At 36.0% G+C, this 20112-nt stretch overlaps 2 protein-coding genes across 2 annotated transcripts; one reads left to right on the top strand and one right to left on the bottom strand.

Moving 5' to 3' along the window:
* Nucleotides 1-382: 382 nt before the first annotated feature.
* Nucleotides 383-1463, bottom strand: LOC110708797. The gene is made up of 2 exons (XM_021887023.1): nucleotides 957-1463; nucleotides 383-858 (listed from the first exon to the last, which is right to left on the bottom strand). The coding sequence occupies exons 1-2, from the start codon at nucleotides 1339-1341 to the stop codon at nucleotides 383-385; spliced, it is 861 nt and encodes a 286-aa protein (XP_021742715.1). The 5' UTR covers nucleotides 1342-1463.
* Nucleotides 1464-4309: 2846 nt separating this feature from the next.
* On the top strand, nucleotides 4310-7285 carry LOC110708798 (probable metal-nicotianamine transporter YSL5). The gene is made up of 3 exons (XM_021887024.1): nucleotides 4310-5029; nucleotides 7151-7188; nucleotides 7266-7285. The coding sequence occupies exons 1-3, from the start codon at nucleotides 4608-4610 to the stop codon at nucleotides 7283-7285; spliced, it is 480 nt and encodes a 159-aa protein (XP_021742716.1). The 5' UTR covers nucleotides 4310-4607.
* Nucleotides 7286-20112: the final 12827 nt, after the last annotated feature.

Here is a 20112-nt window from a genome sequence, read left to right on the forward strand (position 1 = left end):
GGAAGTAGCTTCTGCTGACCCATATATTTGATTTTGCTAAATGTAATTTGATGTGGCTGTATTTTTATATGAGCTACAAGACAGTTTAAGTATTAGTATTTTGGACATAAGTGTTTGGATTGTTAATTGAGTCCCTTATGTTTTGAATTTGACAATAGCACTGATATAGTGCATTATTAGTTGAAATATATGGGTCATTTTGCTGGTTTTTTATACCATTTGCATAGTTATTCAGTTGCTGGTTGTTTAAACCCATTGCATATTTATTCAGTTGGTGGAATTTTAAACTAACAACAACAATAAGACAAACTAAAACAAGTTTTTTTCATTGATAGCATAATAGTACCATTAAAAATACTCTTGCTTTAACACCACCTCCCACTTAAACCATTTTATTCATTACAAGATAACCTAGGACAACCAACAAAACAGAACACAACACAACTAAATAAACTTGGAGCTTGTTGTCACAACCACTGCTTCTGATCAATTTCTTCCTATCACCAGTGAGGGCCTTGCATTTCAGTTGTAAGGTGTCAACCTCATTAAGCAAACACCTTCTCTGGCCAGTCAAGTCATCCACATCCCTTTTCAAAGAGTTGATTTCACCTTTCATCAACTTTTTGTCAAGGAGCAGTTGGTTAATGACAACTCTTTGCCAATCAGTACCATCTTCATTGTCCACCCATTCAAAAGCCTTGCACCCCCTTGTTTCAGTTTTAGGGTCATAGAACTTGCAAGCCAAAAATTTCCTCCCAGGGTTCTCATTTGTCCAAGAAGTCAATTTTGCTAAAGGTAATCCACAATTGCATTTCCTCTGGTTTGTGGGAGATGAGTTATTCCATGACATCTTCATCCCTGCAATACAACATAACAGTACTCAGTTAGTTTAACAATTTACATCAATTAAACAAAGATTCAACCACATTAACATATCCTCAATCACACATACTCACTGTGGTGGTTGCGCTCCATAATGAGGGTAACCAGGGGGGGCCATGTACCATTCTGTTTCATCCTGTACTCCAACATACAATCAGCCAAAAACCCAGGATCATCTGTGGTCCCAACATGTATGGTGTACACCTCCTTATTAGGTAACCTCCTAATCATCTTGAACACATCCCCATCATCTTCTAAATTCCTAAACTTCCCTTTATACACATACTGGAATGTAGGGTGCAACAGTTCAACTGATCCTTCTAATGGATCATCCATCTCACAAAGTTGATCATCAAATCCTATAGCTGTATCCAACAAGTTACTTCTGCCTACTTCATATTCAATGTCTATAGTTACACTTAAATATTTAAATCTGAGAACAATCTTATTCTCCTCCATTTCTACCACAACAATTACAACAACAAACAAACACAAAGAACAAGGTTACAAATAAAGCAAACTTAACTGTAATTGAAAGGAAAAACCACAATTCAGTACTACCACATACCCTAATTGACAAAATATCTCAATTAAATCGTGTACATGAAAAAACCCTAATTAATGAATCCCACAAATTCCCCCAATTAACATTTTGCAAGAACCCTAATTTTTCCAGATAATTGAGATTACCTTGTGCGAATTCAAGTGATGTCGTTGCTGCAGATGCAAATGCAATTAGAAGCAAGCTTAATTTTGTGTAATTTGGGGAAAAATTTTGTTTAGGAGCAAAAATTGAATAAGGAATACACTTTTATAGGAAAAATCGGGGGAAGAAAACAAATAAAAGCATAAACTAGCCGTTATGTGGGCCCCACAAGCTAAAAAACCACCAGATTTTCAAATTGGGTGGGAATCTGAGCAAAAAATTAATTTAATGGGTGGTATTTTAAAATAAATTTTTTTTTGGGTGGTTAGTTAGAAATTAAACACATTTTTGGGTGGTTTTTTTAACATTTTCCTAAAAACAATAAAAAAAAATGTCGAAAAACATACCTCAATAATAGAAATTAGCTTTGAATTGTTGAATTTGGTTTAAATAGGCCAAATTCGACCACAAAAGCCTAGATCTAGTCTTTTTATGGTCGAATTTGACCAAAAAAACCATTAATTTCTGAAATATTTGAGAAGCACCACCGCGTTGCCTCCACACCACTCGCCACCACATCATTCGCCAAAAAAAACAGAGAAAGAGAAGATAAATGAGGAGATAGAAAGAGAAGGAGGAGATAGAAATGAGGAGCTAGAGGGCAGAACAAAATAGAGGAGATGACCAGAGAAGAAGAGAGGAGAGAGAAAGAGGAAAGGGTTAGAGGGAGGCGCATAGTAGAGGAGAGAGAACAGATGGAATAAAGAATAAAAGGGTAAGGAGTGTCGGTTAGGGTTTATAAAATAAAGGGCTTTTAAAAAAAATTGACTTTCGATGGAATTTTCGGTCGGAAATTTCCGACGGATTTAAATCCAGTCGGAAATTTTGAATTACGACGGAAAATTCCGTCGTTAAATACATATTTTTCGACGGATTTAAATTCCGTCAGAAATTTACGACGGATTACCGACAGATTATTTAAATCCGTCTTAAATTTCCGACGTAATTTAAATCCGTCTTAAATTTCCGGCGTAATTTAAATCCGTCGGAAATTTCGAAATTTACGACGGAATTATACGTCCGTCGGAACGAATCCGTCAGAAATAGGCTGTTTTCTAGTAGTGTTAAAGTGTATTTTTCCGATTATTTATTTACCATCCGACATTCAACTCTGTCTCATTTATCCATCTCAAACCTCCTACATCAACAATCGACCCACACCGATTGCATCCGCATAACTTACATAATTGTCATGCCACATTGGCCAGACCTGACCTGTTTCTTTAGTTTTGTAAAGTTAAAAAGCTATTTTTTCTAAAAAAAAAGAAAGACATTTTTTTTATTAATTAGAAATTAGTGTGCTTTGGTGACGATTTAAATTATGTAGTAGCTAAAAGCTAAATTAAATATTGATGAGAATTTTTTATAAAAAAAATTGAAAAAAAAAAGTAAGCTTAAAAAATATAAATATTTAAAAATTAGTAAAAAATAAATCAAATAAAAAATTGTTCTAAACTCGTTGGGTTGACTCGAACCCAAAACTTTGGGTTAGGGTTGAGCATTTCTCAACCCGTGACCGAAGTAACTCGACCCGAAATGACCCGTGACCTGACCTAAACCTACCCGACCGAGCCGATTGACAGGTGTACGTAGCTACTACTCTAAGGTTCAAAAAAAATTTCAACGCAAATCGTGACAAATAACTTTACTTTATAAGTAGAGGTGTCAAAAATGGATCTTACGACCCAATTTGAAAACCCAAAAAAAAAAATAATTCAAATTTAGATTTCAATTTGTATGAACACTACAATTTAGCATGACTCACATTTAATGTAGATCTAACCCTACTTGATCAATCAAATCCGACCTAAACACCCAATTGACTCTTTGATTTTAGCACTATTCACATACCATGATTGATTTAATTTTTTCATCTCTATAAAATAAATAAATGTTATTATATAATATATATCATTAGATTCGTCATAACATCTAGTTTCATAATACTACCCCCGTTAATGGTAATCTGCAACTTTAGGGTACTACCTCCTAATAGTTTTGTGCAACTTTGAGGCTTGACACGGTCGCCAACTGCCATTTTCGAAATCCCACCACGAAATCCCATGGTAAAACGCCGACGAAATCCTAAACAAAAACCACCCCAAATTCCAGAAATCCTAAGAAATTATTGAAGTTGAAGAGAGAGAAAGAAGATCTATAAAAAAATTCAAAGAAATAATTTGATTGAAAGAGGAGAGAGAAAATATGGGGAAAGATGATGAAGGTGGTTTTGGGTTTCTTGAATTGAAGATGAAGAGTTGATGAATTAGATTGGGTTGGTTGGGGTGAAAATTGGGTGAGAATTAGTGATTAATTAAATCTGATTATAGTTAGTAATTGTATTTTAATTTTTTAAACGAGGGTAAAATTGACATTTGACTAATTTTTTTTACTAAAAGAGGAAAGAATTTTTTTTGTTGCACTTAATGCTTAGCGGAAAAAAAATGGCAAAAGTTGCACGTAACTATTAAAGGAGGCAGTATTATTTGTGAAATACTTGTATCAAACATATCAAAGTTGTAGATAACCATTAATGGAGGTAGTATATTGTTAAATTTTTTTCTAATTACTTCCTCCGTTTTTAAATGCTTGCTTCATTTTCCTTTTTTTGGACATTTTTAAATACTTGCTCAATTTCCTTATTTAAAAAGCTTTTACAATCATAAATTAATTTATCTCACTTAGTGAATCCAACGTAATCATATTTTATTATTTTCATATCCATATTCATATTCATATTTCACATTTTTTACACACACGTTCAAGTTCAAAAATCGCAAAAAATTACAGCTTCACCAATTCACACTTTCCGTTGACCAATTTTCTTCTTTCCAAAACCCACATTTCAAAATTAGATATTATCATTAGTCATTACACCACTCAAAATGAACTTCCAATCCAAAAACAGCTCATTCACCTCATCACACCTCCATCTTCCTATATATCCCCTTTCCTAGTTTCCTCCCTTTAGATCCGCATTTTCTCTTTCTCTCTCTCCTCCGTAACCACCACCACAACCATGGACGTCGAAAAAGCAGCGCCGGAAACCTCCCCCAACATCCTCCACCACCGCCACAACCACCGCGATTCTTACGCCGCCTCCGACGCCGGCGACGCCACCACCACCGACACAACGCCGTCGGTGGAAAAGATGTTTGCCGGAAAAATAGTACCGACATGGCGGAATCAGCTGACTCTTCGAGCTTTTGTTGTTAACTTGATTCTCAGCGTTTTGTTTACCTTCATTGTTATGAAGCTTAATCTTACGACTGGTGTGATTCCGTCGCTTAATGTTTCGGCTGGATTGTTAGGGTTCTTCTTTGTTAAAACTTGGACGAAGTTTCTGGAGAAATTCGGGGTTCTTAAGCAGCCGTTTACTCGTCAGGAGAATACTGTTATTCAGACTTGCGTTGTTGCTTCTTCTGGAATTGCGTTTTCTGGGTTAGTTCATTTTATCTATTTTGCTAATTATTTTTGGATCGATTATGATATACGGCTATACGCAATCTGTATCATTAGTTTAGGAATATATGACAAAATTATAGGTCCATTGAATTATTAATGTGTATTTAATGCTTAATGTTTAACCTTTTGCTTTATATGATTTGTTTTTTTAAGGTTGAGTACATCAGTATTCTTTATCTTATTATATATAGTAACTTTTTCAGGATTAAATCAACAGATATACGGAGTAGTAACTTTAGTTCATAGGATTAGATTAGTTGACAGATGATAATGACAACAAGAAAATAAGGATTTTTATAATTTGTATGTGATTTTAAGGTTGTCCTACATTTTTTTAGTGATGCCAACTTAATTTCAGGCATTATTTGTATTTTAAAATATGAGAAATTCGGATAATGTTGTCGTTTATTTGGAACAAAGATGGTAAATATTTGTATGAAATTATGTTATTTTTGGGGGTTTAATACTTCCCCAAATTTTTTAATAGTTGTAATACACACTTCTTTACAGTATTTAAGAAATATGAGATTTATATTATATAATATACTTTTAAATATGATAAATGATTGTTAGTAATGTAATTTAGTGGGTTATGTGATTTAAATAAGGGAAATAATATAGTTATTCTCTAAAATAACTTTTCGGTGTTGCAAGTATTTGACATTTTTATTTTATAAAAGTAACGTAATTTTTCATAATACATACTCCATGTCGCCATATTTAAAAAGCATGTTACAATTATCATTTAGACATTTACCGCGCTATGATAGAATCATTTACTTTGTACTCCGTATAAGTAGCTGTTACACTAATTTTGGGTTATTTTAATTTAGTGCTAGGAAGAAATTACCTAACTCCCAAAAGTTGTTTTTTTTGGATTTGAGTACGTGAGAATAGGGGTGGGACTTCGGTTTGGCAGTTCGGTTTGACTTCGGTTTGAAACGGTTTCGGTTTGAAACGGTTCGGGTTGAAACAGTTTCATTTAAACGGCGGGTCGGTTCAGTTCGGTTCTGATTAGTCACAGGTCGGTTCGGTTTCGGTTTATTTTTGTACGGTTTAAATTCGGTTCAGGTCATAAACGATTCGGTTTATAAACAGTTCGAGTCATAATCAGATCGGTTAGACACGGATCAGTTCAGGGGCGGGTTTACTCGGGTCAATGCTGGTTCGGTTTTTAAACGATTCAGTTCATAATCGGATCAGTTTGAAACAGGTTGGTTCAGGACGGTTTTACCGGGTCAACGTCGGTTCAGGTTCATATCGGTTCGGGTCATGAACGAATTATTTTGAAACGGGTCGGTTCAGGGGCGGATTTACCCTAGTTAATGCTAGTTCGATTCATATCGGTTCGGTTTATACTCGATTTGGTGCTAAAATCATTCGGGTTAGTTTGGTAATCGGTTAAATTGGATCGGGTTGAAAAGGTTCATTTCTTTAGCGAACTAGATAAAGTCGGTTTGATTCGGGTTGAAATTGAGTTCTAAAAAGTGGTTTTGACCAGTTAGCGCGTTTTGTTTTATATCAAGTTGGGACTAGTATTTCCATTTCATTAGCAGGTCAGTATAGGTTGGTGAAAAAAAAAATGGATCGAGTAGAAATTGGGTTTAAAGAGTTTTTGACCAATTAGCTGGTTTCGTTTTATATCAAGTTGGTATTTCGTCACTTTATTTTCAGACATCGGATTATATACAATTACACAAATCTTCATTTATTCAATTATTTTATATCATGTTAATATGTTATGTTTCAAGTTTGGTTATACTCTTGTTGTTGTTTATTAGATGTTATCATATTAGTCTATTATAAATTTATAATGTATTATTGTTTCATTATCAAATATTATCAGGTTATCAGCTTCTTGTTGGATTGTTTTAGATATCGTGTCATGACCATATTTTTATGAGTTGCTACTTTGAATACGATAAATCGATTCAGATATCAGATTATATAGAATTACAGAAATTCTCATATTCTATATCATGTTAATGTGTTATGTTTCAAGTTTGGTTATAGTCTTGTTGTTGTTTATTAAATATTAGTCTATTACAAATTTATAAGGTATTAATGTATTATTGTTTCATTATTGATTATTATCAGGTTATCAACTTCTTGTTTTAAAGATCGCGTCATGACCATGATTTGATGAGTTGGTACTTTGAATACGATAAATCGATAATTGATATTGTAATAAACTAATAATTTAATGTTACAGAACTATATTTGGATATTTAATTAAAATCACAATTATTCAATTTCCCATTAGTCTAATAAAGTAATAATTGACAATTGTTTGTAACTATTCCATAATTTTGGTGTTAAAGTTATATTGCTGAATTACTTTGTTCTCTTACCCTCTCTGATCACCTTTTAAGATTACGTGCCTACAAGGCTGCAACATATATATGTTGCAACTTGCAAGTTAAAGAAAACGGATGGAGAAGTGGAAGTATTCAATTAGATCGATCATCAACTGTTTTAAGTTTTAATAATCAGATACATTTATTGATTATCTATTCATACCAATGATAGTATGATACCAATCGTACCATACATTATTATTTATTACATATAATAACTAATATACATTAAATATGTCGTATTGAATCAATTTGAATTTCCAAACATTTCTGTTTCTTACAATTGATAAGTTACATAAAGTTAATAATTTTTTAAGAGTACAGTAGTGTTTTTATTAGTACGTAGCTATGAATAAAAAAAAACATACTATCCTAATCCATCATTCCACGATCCGTGTCACCGTCTTAAATTAAATATCAGCCATTGATTTGCATGTCATCTAACGGCCTATCATCGCACACATTCCAATTCATGATCCGTGTGTTTTCTTTTTCACTAATCAAATCACTCTTACCATTGTCTCTTTAGTACTCTTTGATTTCTCTCTCGTTTTCTCTCTCCTCTTCTGTAATATTATCAATTTTTTGAGCCATGGCTGTTAATATGCTCACTGCTCTCCCGTTTTCTCTCTCATCTCCTCTTCCATCTTCCTTTCTTCTTTTCCCTTCTTCCATCTATGTTCTCCTTCTTCCATCTCGTTTTCCGTCACCGTCCACCGGCACCACGCACGACGGTTTTTATGGTCAAATTCGACCACGAAACTCTAGATCTAGTTGTTTCATGATCAAATTTGGCCTTTTAAAACCAAATTCGAGGCCAAATTCGGGATTAATATAATAATATATAAGGTATTTTTGTTCTTCCTTTTTTTTTCTGTTTTTTTTTCAGGTTGTGGGCGACGGAGGGGGCCAAGTTAGGGTGGGTTCGGCGGCGGTTAGAGTGGGTTCGGGTGGGAGGGGAGGGAGGATTTTTCAAGGGAGGGAGGGAGTTTTATGGTGGGTGAGTAGTTAGAGTGAGTTGGGGGGGGGGTTTCGAGGATGTTGGGTTTCGTGGGGATGGGTGGGGTGGGGTTACAGTGAGTTTGGGTTTTTTTTTCCGATTTTTTTCGTATGGGGTAGGGTGGGGTGTGTTACGGTGACGGTGGTGGGTGTGGTTGGGGTTGGGCCTGGTTTTTTTTTTTTTTTCTTTTTTTTTTTGTACAGTGACAGTGGTGGGTGGGGTGCGTTACGGTGATGGTGGTAGGTGGGGTGGGGCATGGGTCTGGGTTTTATTATTTACGGTGACGGTGGTGGATGGGGTGGGTGGGGGTTTGGGTCTGGGTTTTTTTTGTATTTACGGTGGGTGGTGGGGTGGGTGGGGTGGGTTATGATAATTATGGTGGGTGGGGGTGGTGTTAGGGTGTGTCTGGGTTGATGGTGGTGGGGTGGGGGTGGGTTACGGTAACGGTGGTGGGGTGGAGGTGGGTTACGTAACGGTGGTGGGGTGGGGGTAGTGTTAGGGTGGGTCTGGGGTGACGGTGGTGGGATGTGGTGGTGATAGGGTGAGTCTGGGGTGACGGCGGGGGTGGTGTTAGGGTGGGTTACGGTGGTGGGTAGGTGGAGGGTGTTGGATTGGGTGGGTGGCCAGATTTTTTATAATTTTTTTATTCAATTTATAACTCCTAATTTAGTTATGCAAGAATATAATTTTAATTTTATAATAGCAAAAAAATTTATAAATTTAAATTAATAATTATACGTACAAAAAATTGTACTGTTAAACTACATTAAACATCAAATGTATTCGTGGAATTCTAACAAATTGTTAAAGGATGTAAATAGTCCAATTTGAATGGAACGGGTTGTAAACGGTTTGTTTTAAACAGTTTGTAATCGGATCGGTTTAAACGGGTTGCGGTTTGAAAATAGTTCGGTTTAAACGGCTTAACAGGTTACAACGGTTTGGTGTAAACGGTTAGCAGGTTGTAAATGGTTCGATTTAAACGGTTTTTTCCTACTATTCAAACGGTTTCGGTTTATAATCGGTTCGGTTTAAACAGTTAGCGGGTTAACATTAATCGGTTCAAACGGTTTCGGTTTATAAACGGTTTGGTTTGTTATCGGTTTACGGTTCGTAACGGGTTAACATTAATCGATTTGGTTCGGTTTCGGTTTGACATTATACGGTTCAGTTCGGTTTTCGGTTTAAAACTAGCGGTTTATAAACAGTTCGATCCGTGATGGTTCGGTTCGATAACGGACGGTTTCACGGTCCGGTTTGAAAAGTCCCAACCCTGCGTGAGAACAAATTGTTAGAGACATCCTACTTTTTAGGAATTCAATTTGGTTGTGATTCTTGTTACTATGTGAGTAACGTGACAATAATTTTTTAGAAACATCCTGTTTTTTTAGGAATTCAATTACAAATTTTCCTGTTACGTAAACTTTTCAAGTACACAGATCAACAACTAAATTAAAATATTATTATTAATATTACGGAGTATAATTGATTGCAAAATTTGCATCATTAATACAAAATGGAACCGTGTTTTAGTAAAAAAAAAAATGGAGTCATGTTTGAGTAAACACTTTGGAACCTTTACACGTGAGGGTTGCCCAAAGCAATGATTAATGAGTCTAGTGGAGTATAATTTGTGATTAGTGATTGATTAATTATTCGATTAATTGTAATTTGAAAGCGCTATGAATCTAATTGATGTCACTTGATTCGTTATCATATGAGTATACCACATTCCCGCATAACAATGGATGTGGACCAAAGTGAAAATGAAGAAGCAAAAATTTATTTTGTGGACATTTTGTTGTGGGCCCCACAAGCGTTTTCATACCTTTTTTTCATTTTGTTGTTTTGGAAATTTAGGCCCACTTAGCTTTTTTTTTTTTTTTTTTTTTTTTTGTTTGTTTATTTAATCATCGATGTTATCACCTTTCCAACTTGATTTATGGATAAAGTGAGTATAAATTTTGAAGCATGCGACATTAGATATAGATTGACCAATTTGTAAAATAATCAATTTTGATTTCGACTTTTACACACCAACTTAAATTAAATTTGAAGTAGATTTAACTTGATGGACTCAACTCGTCTATTTCTTGAATTTAGAGCTGTCATTTCGGGTAAACGGGTCGGGTTTGAGTCGAGTTAGTGTGAGTCGGATCATCTCGGGTCGGGTCAATATGGTTAATGTCATAACATATGCGGGTCGGGTTCGGGTTGGGTCATGCTTGGGTCGGGTCACGTCGGATCATACATCTTATCGAGTTTGGATCGGGTTTAGGTCGGGTTAGTAAAAGGTCGGGTTACATTCGAGTCGGGTGAAAAATAGATCGGGTTAAATTCGGGTCTTTACGAGTTTAAACGAGTTAGAATCGTTTTCAGGTTCAAGTCGGCTTCGGTTCAAGTCAATTATTTACGGGTTATAATCAGGTCGGGTCATTCTCGGGTTCAAGTCGGGTTCAGTTCAAGTCAATAATTTGCGGTTTATAATCAGGTCGGGTTATTCTCGGGTTCGAGTCGGATTCGATTCAAGTCAATAATTTGCGGAAAACATGTTTCGTCCCTGAAATTCGTCCCTAAAAACATGTTGTGAAACTAACCTCTTAAAATTCAAAGTGAAATATTGAAGGAATAGAGTTAGGATTCAATTTCCGTTCAAATACCAACATGGGATAACGACCTATACATATTGATTCAATAACAAGTCGGGTTGAATTTGGGTCAGGTCAATAACAAGTTGGGTTGATTCGGGTCGGGTTTGTAATAGGTCGACTTGAAATTCGAGTCGGGTTTGTAGCAGGTCGGGTTAAATTCGGGTTGGACTGGAAACAGGTCGGGTTGAATTCGGGTCGGGTTAGGAACAGGTCGGGTTGAATTCGGGTTTTGACGGGTTAAAACGGGTTTGGGTCAATTTCGGTTCAGATCGAGTTCGGTTCAAGTAAATAATTTACGGGTTCCATTCGAGTCGGGTCATCTCTAGGCCAGTTAATGCTCGGGTTCGGGTCTCAAATACTCGGGTCAACTCGGGTCTAGGGTTGGTTTCAGGTCGGGTTAGGTCGGATTCGAGTCACCATTTTTTTCGGGTTTAGACGAGTCGGTTAATAGGTTGGGTTAGAGTCGGTATTTCGGGTCGGGTTAGCTTTTGACACCTCTACTTGAATTGACTCCTCCAGTTAGATTTGCAAGTTTGAAAGAGAAATTTAATTTATCTTTAAATAAAGGTTCGGTGTTTAAACTTTTTGCACCAGCTCGTAATTGTTCTTCAAGTTGGTTATTGTATGGAGTAATTAATTATACTTCATTCATTTTAGTTGTAATATTTAATGCACTATTCACATTTGCTTATTTGATCACAATTTCAAACTTTGTACTTTTTCACTTATTTATAATTAGAGATTAATGTAGTGCTTGTTTGGATAACCTTCAAAAGTGTTGATAATAGAAATTCATGGGAATTTGCATATGAGATGGCTGTTTAGTTGACAATAAAATAAGAAAATAGAAAACATGGAAACTGCTTTGTATGATACCAATATAGCAGATTTGCACAAGATAAACTAAATAGAACAATAATTCACAAAATTTACAATAATTTGCAAATAGCTAAACCTAATAATATACAATAGATAAAAAAAAAAATAAAAAAATAAAAAAAAGCAACGAAAAGTCAATTACCCATCTCTATAGTCCAACCTCTTAAACTGCAATGGAGGCTTAAAGTTGTGAAGAATATTTCTGACAACGAAATTGGTTATACAAACCTTAGACTTTAAAATTGAATTCGAACAATAAACATGTATTTATTTCTGGGCATTGTAAACTGATATAAAATCGATGAAAACTATATAAATAGAAATTAGAGAAAACCTTTAAAATAGCAAAATCAAAACATGAAATTAAAGAATCACCAGAAAACAAATCAAAACGAGTGAAGCTAAGAGTAAACTACATAAATTAGAAGACAAACAAAAATGGATTGTCGATCGACTTCAACAATTAGAATCGAAAATCTAGATGTGGAAAAAAAATTGCACTTGCTTGAAATTCCTTGAGAAGTAGAAATCTTGTGAAGACAGAATAATTCATTAATTTTTATAAGTAGATATTGAATTTTGAAGCAAAGAATGGGAAGAAGTTGAGTAGTGACTAGAGCGAGAGAGAGAATAGAGAAGATGAGAGGGGCGGCAGTTGAAAATAGTAAGATTGAAAAGCGATAACCCTAAGCTGCAACGTATTATCACGTGCAGGGCATGTGATTGTGTTTCTCGACGCGGAAAATTGACGAAAAGTCAAAGGACGCTTAAAAGCGTCGAAAAAAGACGGAACTCTTAATTTAACTGTGACGGTCTTCCATAGTGTCGAAGGTAAATCGTCGAGAATACAAGCATTTTGTAGTAGTGTTTCTTCACTTCCTCCATCCATTGCATGTTGAATAAAGTTTGAGTCAAATAATTAACAATGAATACCCCCAAATTCCTTTTCCACAGTACTTGGTCGAGGAGAGAAAGGCGATTAATCAAGGACAACCTCTTTATTCAGGTCTCGCTTTTTGATAAACCGATTCGTCAAAAGAGGAAGGCTAAAAAGATAATGGCAACTCAAGAAGAAGTCAATGAGCTTAGGAACCAATTAGTTACCGTGACTGAGACACTGAAGCTACTCACACTCAAGATCGATGATCCCGTGAAGCAACAACAAATGAACCTCATGCAAGAAAGTTTGAGCAAGCTATCTAATGACTATAAATTTCAGGGCATGAGTTCACAAGGGGTCTCGCTGGACAAGAAACTTCTTCCACATAAGTTTTCAACGCCACTGACATCCCAAAATTCAAGGCAACAGATAACCCTTACTTTCATCTAAGAGCTTTTGAAACTATAATGAACATTAAGAGTATCGATAAGAAGGTTTTCCCCTCTCTGTTCTCACTATCTCTTGAGACCGTTTGCCAACAATGGTAATTCTCCCTTGACAAAGAGAAAACCTCTACCTGGGAATCGATAGTAAACGCTTTTTTTGATAGGTACAAGTGCAATATTCAAGTTGAAACCGACCATAGACAACTTGAGATGCTAAGACAAAAAGAGAATGAAGGCTTTACTTCTTTCTTTAACAAATGGAGGGAAACTTCCGCTAAGATGATTGAGGTGCCCACTGAAAAAGAATCTAGGAGTATGTTTCTCAAGAATCTCCAAGAGAAGTATTCAAAGCATTTAATATATCAACACAATCTGAATACTTTCAAGGTCGTTTATGACATCGGAATTGAAATCGAAGATGACCTCGCAAAGCAAAAAGCTACTAACAATAGTAACCACGGTGGCTGGAAAGGAAAGAAGAACGACAATCGTTCTTCTTCCGAAAACGCCCACTCTAGTAATAATGTTAGTACCTTTGACCATAATGGTGTCTTATCCATGGACAATCAAGGATCTAAAAGGAAACCCAGGCGAGAGTTCGCACCCATTGGAATGACCTACGATGCTGCTTTCGACCGTCTTTACGATCGAGGATTAATCAAACCTATTGGCCCTACCGAGGATCCAACACTAGAAAATCGATCTTCGAGATGGAATCCGAACTCCTATTGCAAGTACCATCGAGGAAACAGTCATACCACTGATGAATGCTACAGGTTTCAAAATCTTATTCAAGATCTTATAGAAGCAAACAAGATCCCATTGCCTCTAGCTAGCGAGAAGACTGGGTGATGATGAAGCGAATGACACAAGACAAGAGGCGAGCTTCAACGACAAGATTTCATGACCTCTTTTTCTATTTCTTTTTCATTTTTTCCTTTCCCCAATAAGTATAGCATAGGCACCTTTCTTTTCTTTTAGATTAATTTTGTAGATTCATTATTTTCCCCTTTTTTAATAAAATGAACATTTATTTTCTTGCATATGATCATTTCATTATATTGCATTAAAAAAAATAATCCATGTTGAATTAAGCACAAGGTATACCAATTATTTGAGGCACCCCTTATAGCCACATCATATCTCCTTTCACCTTTCTAATATACAATCCTTTCTTCATAAACCACTTTGAGCCTCGTCTAATGATAGACCTTTCTTTTTTCAACCTACATCTACCTAACCTTGGGATGGGATAGTGTGCAACTTATGCAATTCTAAAAAAGGCTTGAGTGAATTCAAAAGATTAAAATAGCAAAAAAAAAAATTAATAATTAAAAGTGTACAAAAGGGCAAGTGTTCCAATGTCTTTGATATGAAAATATCTTCGATAAGAACACGTCTTAGATTGTGTCTCTTATCGAGTGCTCGATACTGTGCCTGAGAAACATGAATGCCAAGTGAGTGATAGACCGCATGATCGGGATTGCCCACACTTATAAAAATAAAATAAATGCTAAAGCAAAAAAAAAAAAATAGACCTAAAAAAGAGTAAAACCTCAAGCATAAAAATACAAAGATTTAAAAGTAAGGTTGCACACCTTGGGGGCTTATCGAGGGTCTTGAGCCTTTATCCTCTTCTTCTATAACCTTTAGCCTAACCACGTTACAACCCTTAAAAAGACCCTTTTGAGGTATACACATACTTGTGCGAGGTTCGGCCTGATTCCTAACGGATACGTAGGCAACCTCACATCGAGGTGAAGCCGTAATAAACATGCATTCATATTCACATTCACACACTCACACCGTGATCATATCGAGGAATTTCCTATGCTCATCCTTATCTACTTAGAGCTAGACTTGGGGGCTTGATCCTTATATCATTAGCTTACCCGGCCTAAGAGTCACCATTATTTGACTCTTTTCAATATATTTTCTCACATACTTAGCTCTTGCGGCCTAGCTTTGGAATCACTATCACACACTGCACATATACATGACCAAATATATTTCCCTTAGGAACCCTTTGTCATGAAATCTCAACGTTGAAGCATGCCTTGTCACATCGCTCATAATCATAATTGTCATTGCATCACGAAGTATGAAGTGCTTAGCCTCCGTGCCTAAGTTACCCAAATACTTTCATCATGGAGTCAACAGTTGAGATAGCCTAGGATGGATTAATCCTTGCACCTTGAGAGATAGTATCAAGTGACATTTGACTAATCTCATTCAACATGCACCTTCAAAACTTCGATTCTTTTTCGCGTCTTTATTTTTTCGGTAGAAAGTCGGTACCCTCCACAAAAATGACGGAAATTTTTTACTTTTTTGCATTTTCAAGTCGCACGATCACATTACAATGAACACAAGAGTCATGTACACATTGAGTCATATCGTGTCATATCACCTTGATTTGAGTCTAACACATGTGTCATTTCACTTTGAGTCGAGTCAACCTCGAGTCAGTCAAACATATCGAGTCAAGTTTATACCTTGAGTTGTGTCAAGTCGATGAGTCAAGCAATGCTAAACCTTAGGTCAACCCTAAGATGATTAAAGAGATTGGAAAAGTTCTATAGTTAAAAATAAATACAGGTGCATCAGAATAGGGAAGACCCTACTCCAGCGCCAGACAAAAACATCTAGCGTCTGGCAATAGCTTTTAGCGCGTGGCGTTAGATCACAGTGCCTGGCAACAGAGTCAATTCTTGGCGCCAGAGATATTTCAGCAGCGACAGAGCTCGAAGCCTCTCTGAAAGGTGAGTTCGACCTCATACAACAATTTCGGGTTCCTTGGTATGCCAGTTAGCCCCTATAAGCAATTTGACATGATTAAGTAGTCAGTTTGATTACAATCACAATAAGTGGTCGACTTGATGAAAGATCGTCTCACTCAGCTTAAAGCGCCTAATCACGGAGACACCGACGTACTGGTTTTAGCGGAAGAAAAGTTCAAGCGAGCTTTAGAGATCGACAAACGTTGGTCTTCGGAAAATTCTTCTTCAGAATATTATCGCAACAAACGTTCAAGTACCAAAGCTCTATTGTTCAGAGACGCGTGAACATCTCCATCAAAGCTCTTTGCTCTAGAGACACATGGGTATATTATTCAAGCTCTATTGTTCAGAGACGCGTGGACATATCATCAAAGCTCTTTGCTCCAGAGACACGTGGACATATTATTCAAGCTCTATTGTTCAGAGACGCGTGGACATATCATCAAAGCTCTTTGCTCCAGAGACGCGTGGGCATATCATTCAAGCTCTTTTGTTCAGAGACGCGTGGACATTTCTTTCAAGATCTTTTGTTAGAGACGCGTGGACATTTCTTTCAAGCTCTTTGTTTAGAGACGCGTGGAAATTTCCTACAAGCTCTTTTGCTGAGAGACGCGTGGGCATCCTATTATCAAGCTCTTTGTTCAGAGACGCGTGGACACATCATTTAGAAGTTCATATTAAAAAATAATATAATAAAGAAGCTCTATTATTCAGAGACGCGTGGACATAACAAAAAAAAAAAGCTCTTTGTTTAGAGGCTCGTGAACATATCCAAAAAAAAAAAGAAGCTCTTTGTTCAGAGACGAGTGAACATCGAAACAGCAAGATGGCGTTCCCTAGATTGTGGAAAGTTGTTACAAACAACTGAAGGTGATTTCAAGTGAAGTTGTCTTCGATCATGTTCCCTTAGACGTGGAGGATGGACATAAAGAGGAAGGGGATTGTTTCAAGAGAAGAAATCTTCGATAGTATTCCCTTGGACGTGGAATATTATTAAAGCGGGGGAGGATCGTTTCCGGTGAAGCAATCTTCTATATTGAAAGCAGTTACGGGCGTAGCGGTTTTCAAGCGGGATAGAATTCTCTAGCTTGCAGGAGGTTACTTTCAGAGACGTGTGCTCGACGGTGCAAGATACGCGTTTCTTCACTCTTTTATCTGTCCAACTAACGCTAGTTTTGCAGATATCGGCGTGACAAGAGTGGTTTAGGATCGCAGAACATTCTGAATCATTCTCCATCCTTATCGATACTTTGACTTTTGTTTTCGAAACTCGCGTTTCTCCAAACTCAGTCAAAGTGGGGGCTTCTGTAGACACCCATTTGTGTATCCCCAAAACCAAACCCAGTGATGAGTACCTTTCACGTTGAATCATAATCGAATGAAGTGAAATTGTGGAAAGTTTAGTGTTGCGGATAGTTTTAATTTCTTTTCTTTTTTCTCTGTTTTTGAAAACTTATTTTAAGAAAACAACCAATTCTTTTTGTTGGTCCATGATATGGGTCAAATAGTAATGTAGTTGGATGGGCTTGACAAGAGCTTTCCAACGATATATTATAAGCCCAATTCCGATGAATATTGAGGAAGTTATGGCCAATTTACTAAACTGGGCCCGGTCTGAGCCTTATATGCGGCCCAATGATCTAGAGGAGGGTCTAATATGATTTATCATTCCTAATGCAATTAGGAATGGTTTTAGTCTTCTAGATTCTTTTCATTCCTAATTCAATTAGCATTGATAAATATACTTTCGTTGACTTTTCAGAGTGTTAATTAAAATCAAAGAGCATTTTTGAGGAAAAATCCAATTTTATCCTCCTGTACGGCAATTTTTATCTGATTTTAAGAAAACGCGTAATTTTCATTCCTAACGCCAGCTGTAGCGCCTGGCGCCAACAGCCAGCGTTGGCGCTGGTTCTATTTTCTGTGCGCCAATGCTCTGTTTTAATAATTTTATCTTTTTGGCTGATTTTCTCTATAAATAACGTCGTAAAAACTCCGTTTTCATTTACCTACAATCAATTTTCAATTCTCTCTCATTCTTTTTCTAATCATTCACCATTCATCTCTCTCTTTTTCTAAACTTGCTTTTTACATACAAAATTCCGCATTCGCAAGATCTAGATACACCTAGCCATATTCGAAGTTGCCTTCTCCCTAAACATGAAAGGTTTAATTTCTGAGGGTTTGGTCCCAAATCTCTATTTCAATTATTTAATTTAATTGTTGTTTTATTATTTTCCTTTAAGTTACTAACGTGTGTATTTTGTTAATAGAAAGAGGTACGAGGCATCAAAGTAAGTGTTTTAATGGTTTTAATTGATGTTATGATGTAGAAATCATGTTTAAATTGTTATTATGATTCCTAGTATCATGTCTAGGGTAATTTTAATATCAAGTATGATGCTTCCTATGTTCTTCCTAATATTTATGATTTTTAGTATCATGTTAGGGCTAAAACTTTGATCTTTGATGTTTAGTGACATGCTAGGGTTTGTTATTAATCTTATTAGTATCATGCCTAGGATCTTGCTATTATTATGCTTTAACATGAATATTATTATAATTATTATGATTATGATTATTATATTTATTATTATAATTGTTATTGTGATTATAATTGTTATTTTGATTATTTATTATGTTGCTTGATGATTATTTATTGTTATTGCTTGATCACGCCTTTTATGCATGTTTAAAGGGAATTAGTACTTGTAATCACGCTTAATAAGATAATTAATAATCTTATTTAGGTTAATTTGATGATAATTCAAGTGATCGCCAATAATAGATTTATTTGTACATTAATATTCAACCAACATAGATAAACAGGTTTAGGGTTAATCATATTGATTGCATGTTAGTCAAAAAGCGCACATGAATACGATCAGAATAAAGTAGAGGCCTATTATTAAGGCAGGTTCAATCTCTTTTAGGTTGGATTTGTACCTTCATCCCCGAACCCTTATTTGGTTCAAGACCTTATGGAGTTGACGATCTCTTGGATTGTTAAGGGGTGTAACCTTCACCTCGTGAACGGTTTACAAGTTCCTAAAACTTGTTGGCGACTCTTTTGCTCTATCTTCTTCCCTTTTGGACGCCACCGTACTTTAGTGTATGATCACAGTGGGGTTCAGCAAGGGGTTTTAACGCTTGATATTATTCCCCACACTTACAAAACTCCTTATGAGCTAATCAAAGGGAGAAAGCCTAATATTTCTTACTTTAGATCTTTTGGTTGTAAATGCTTTGTTCATAACAATGGTAAAAGGAACTTGGGAAAGTTTGATGAACGTAGTGATGAGGCAGTGTTCTTAGGATATGCCTCTAATAGTTAAGCATATAGAGTTTATAATAAAAGGACAATGTGTGTTGAGGAATCTGTACATATTATATTTGATGAAACTGAACAATTTTTAAATGATGTACAGGAGCGTGATAATGATTTTAAAATTGGACTTGTACGCAAGACAGATCCAGATGAAAAATCAACATCATTGCAGAAGCAGCATGTTGAAATTGCTGAGCAAACAAATCCAAAAACAAATGAAGAACCGAAAATGGAGAATGCACTAAGAACTCCTTCTCAAGAACAAAATCAAGATCAGAATGAGGAAAATCCTGTTGAAGTTCCAACTGAGACTCAAGAACGAGTTCCTACAGAAGAACCAGTCAACAATGATCAGGAAAGATTGTATCCAGTCAAGGATTTTACACTTAAGCGATGGAAACATCAGAAGTCACACCCTGTAGATGCAATCATGAGTGATATTACAAAAGGAACTCAGACCAGATCTCAGCTTAGAAACTTCTGTGCATTCTATGCATTCCTTTCTTCTATGGAACCTAAGAACTATGTTGAAGCTTTAACTGACGCAGACTGGATTAATGTTATGCAAGCTGAACTAAATGAGTTTGAAAGAAATAAAGTCTGGCATCTGGAACCTAGACCCAAGGATAAGAAGGCAATAGGTTTAAAGTGGGTGTTTAGGAACAAGCTAGATGAGCATGGTATTATTGTCAGGAATAAAGCAAGACTTGTTGTACAAGGTTTCAATCAACTAGAAGG

Source organism: Chenopodium quinoa, unplaced genomic scaffold (assembly GCF_001683475.1).
Source record: "Chenopodium quinoa cultivar QQ74 unplaced genomic scaffold, ASM168347v1, whole genome shotgun sequence".
In the NCBI taxonomy this organism is placed as follows: Eukaryota; Viridiplantae; Streptophyta; class Magnoliopsida; order Caryophyllales; family Amaranthaceae; genus Chenopodium; species Chenopodium quinoa.

Excerpts from the sequence above, each read along its gene's own strand:
- LOC110708798 (XM_021887024.1), top strand. The coding sequence starts at position 4,608 with ATGGACGTCGAAAAAGCAGCGCCGGAAACCTCCCCCAACATCCTCCAC. Across the intron at positions 5,030-7,150 it reads TCTGGAATTGCGTTTTCTGG|GTTATCAACTTCTTGTTTTA; the intron begins GTTAGTTCATTT and ends GATTATTATCAG. Across the intron at positions 7,189-7,265 it reads TAAAGATCGCGTCATGACCA|AACTATATTTGGATATTTAA; the intron begins TGATTTGATGAG and ends TTAATGTTACAG.
- LOC110708797 (XM_021887023.1), bottom strand. The coding sequence starts at position 1,341 with ATGGAGGAGAATAAGATTGTTCTCAGATTTAAATATTTAAGTGTAACT. Across the intron at positions 859-956 it reads TATGGAGCGCAACCACCACA|GGATGAAGATGTCATGGAAT; the intron begins GTGAGTATGTGT and ends GTTGTATTGCAG.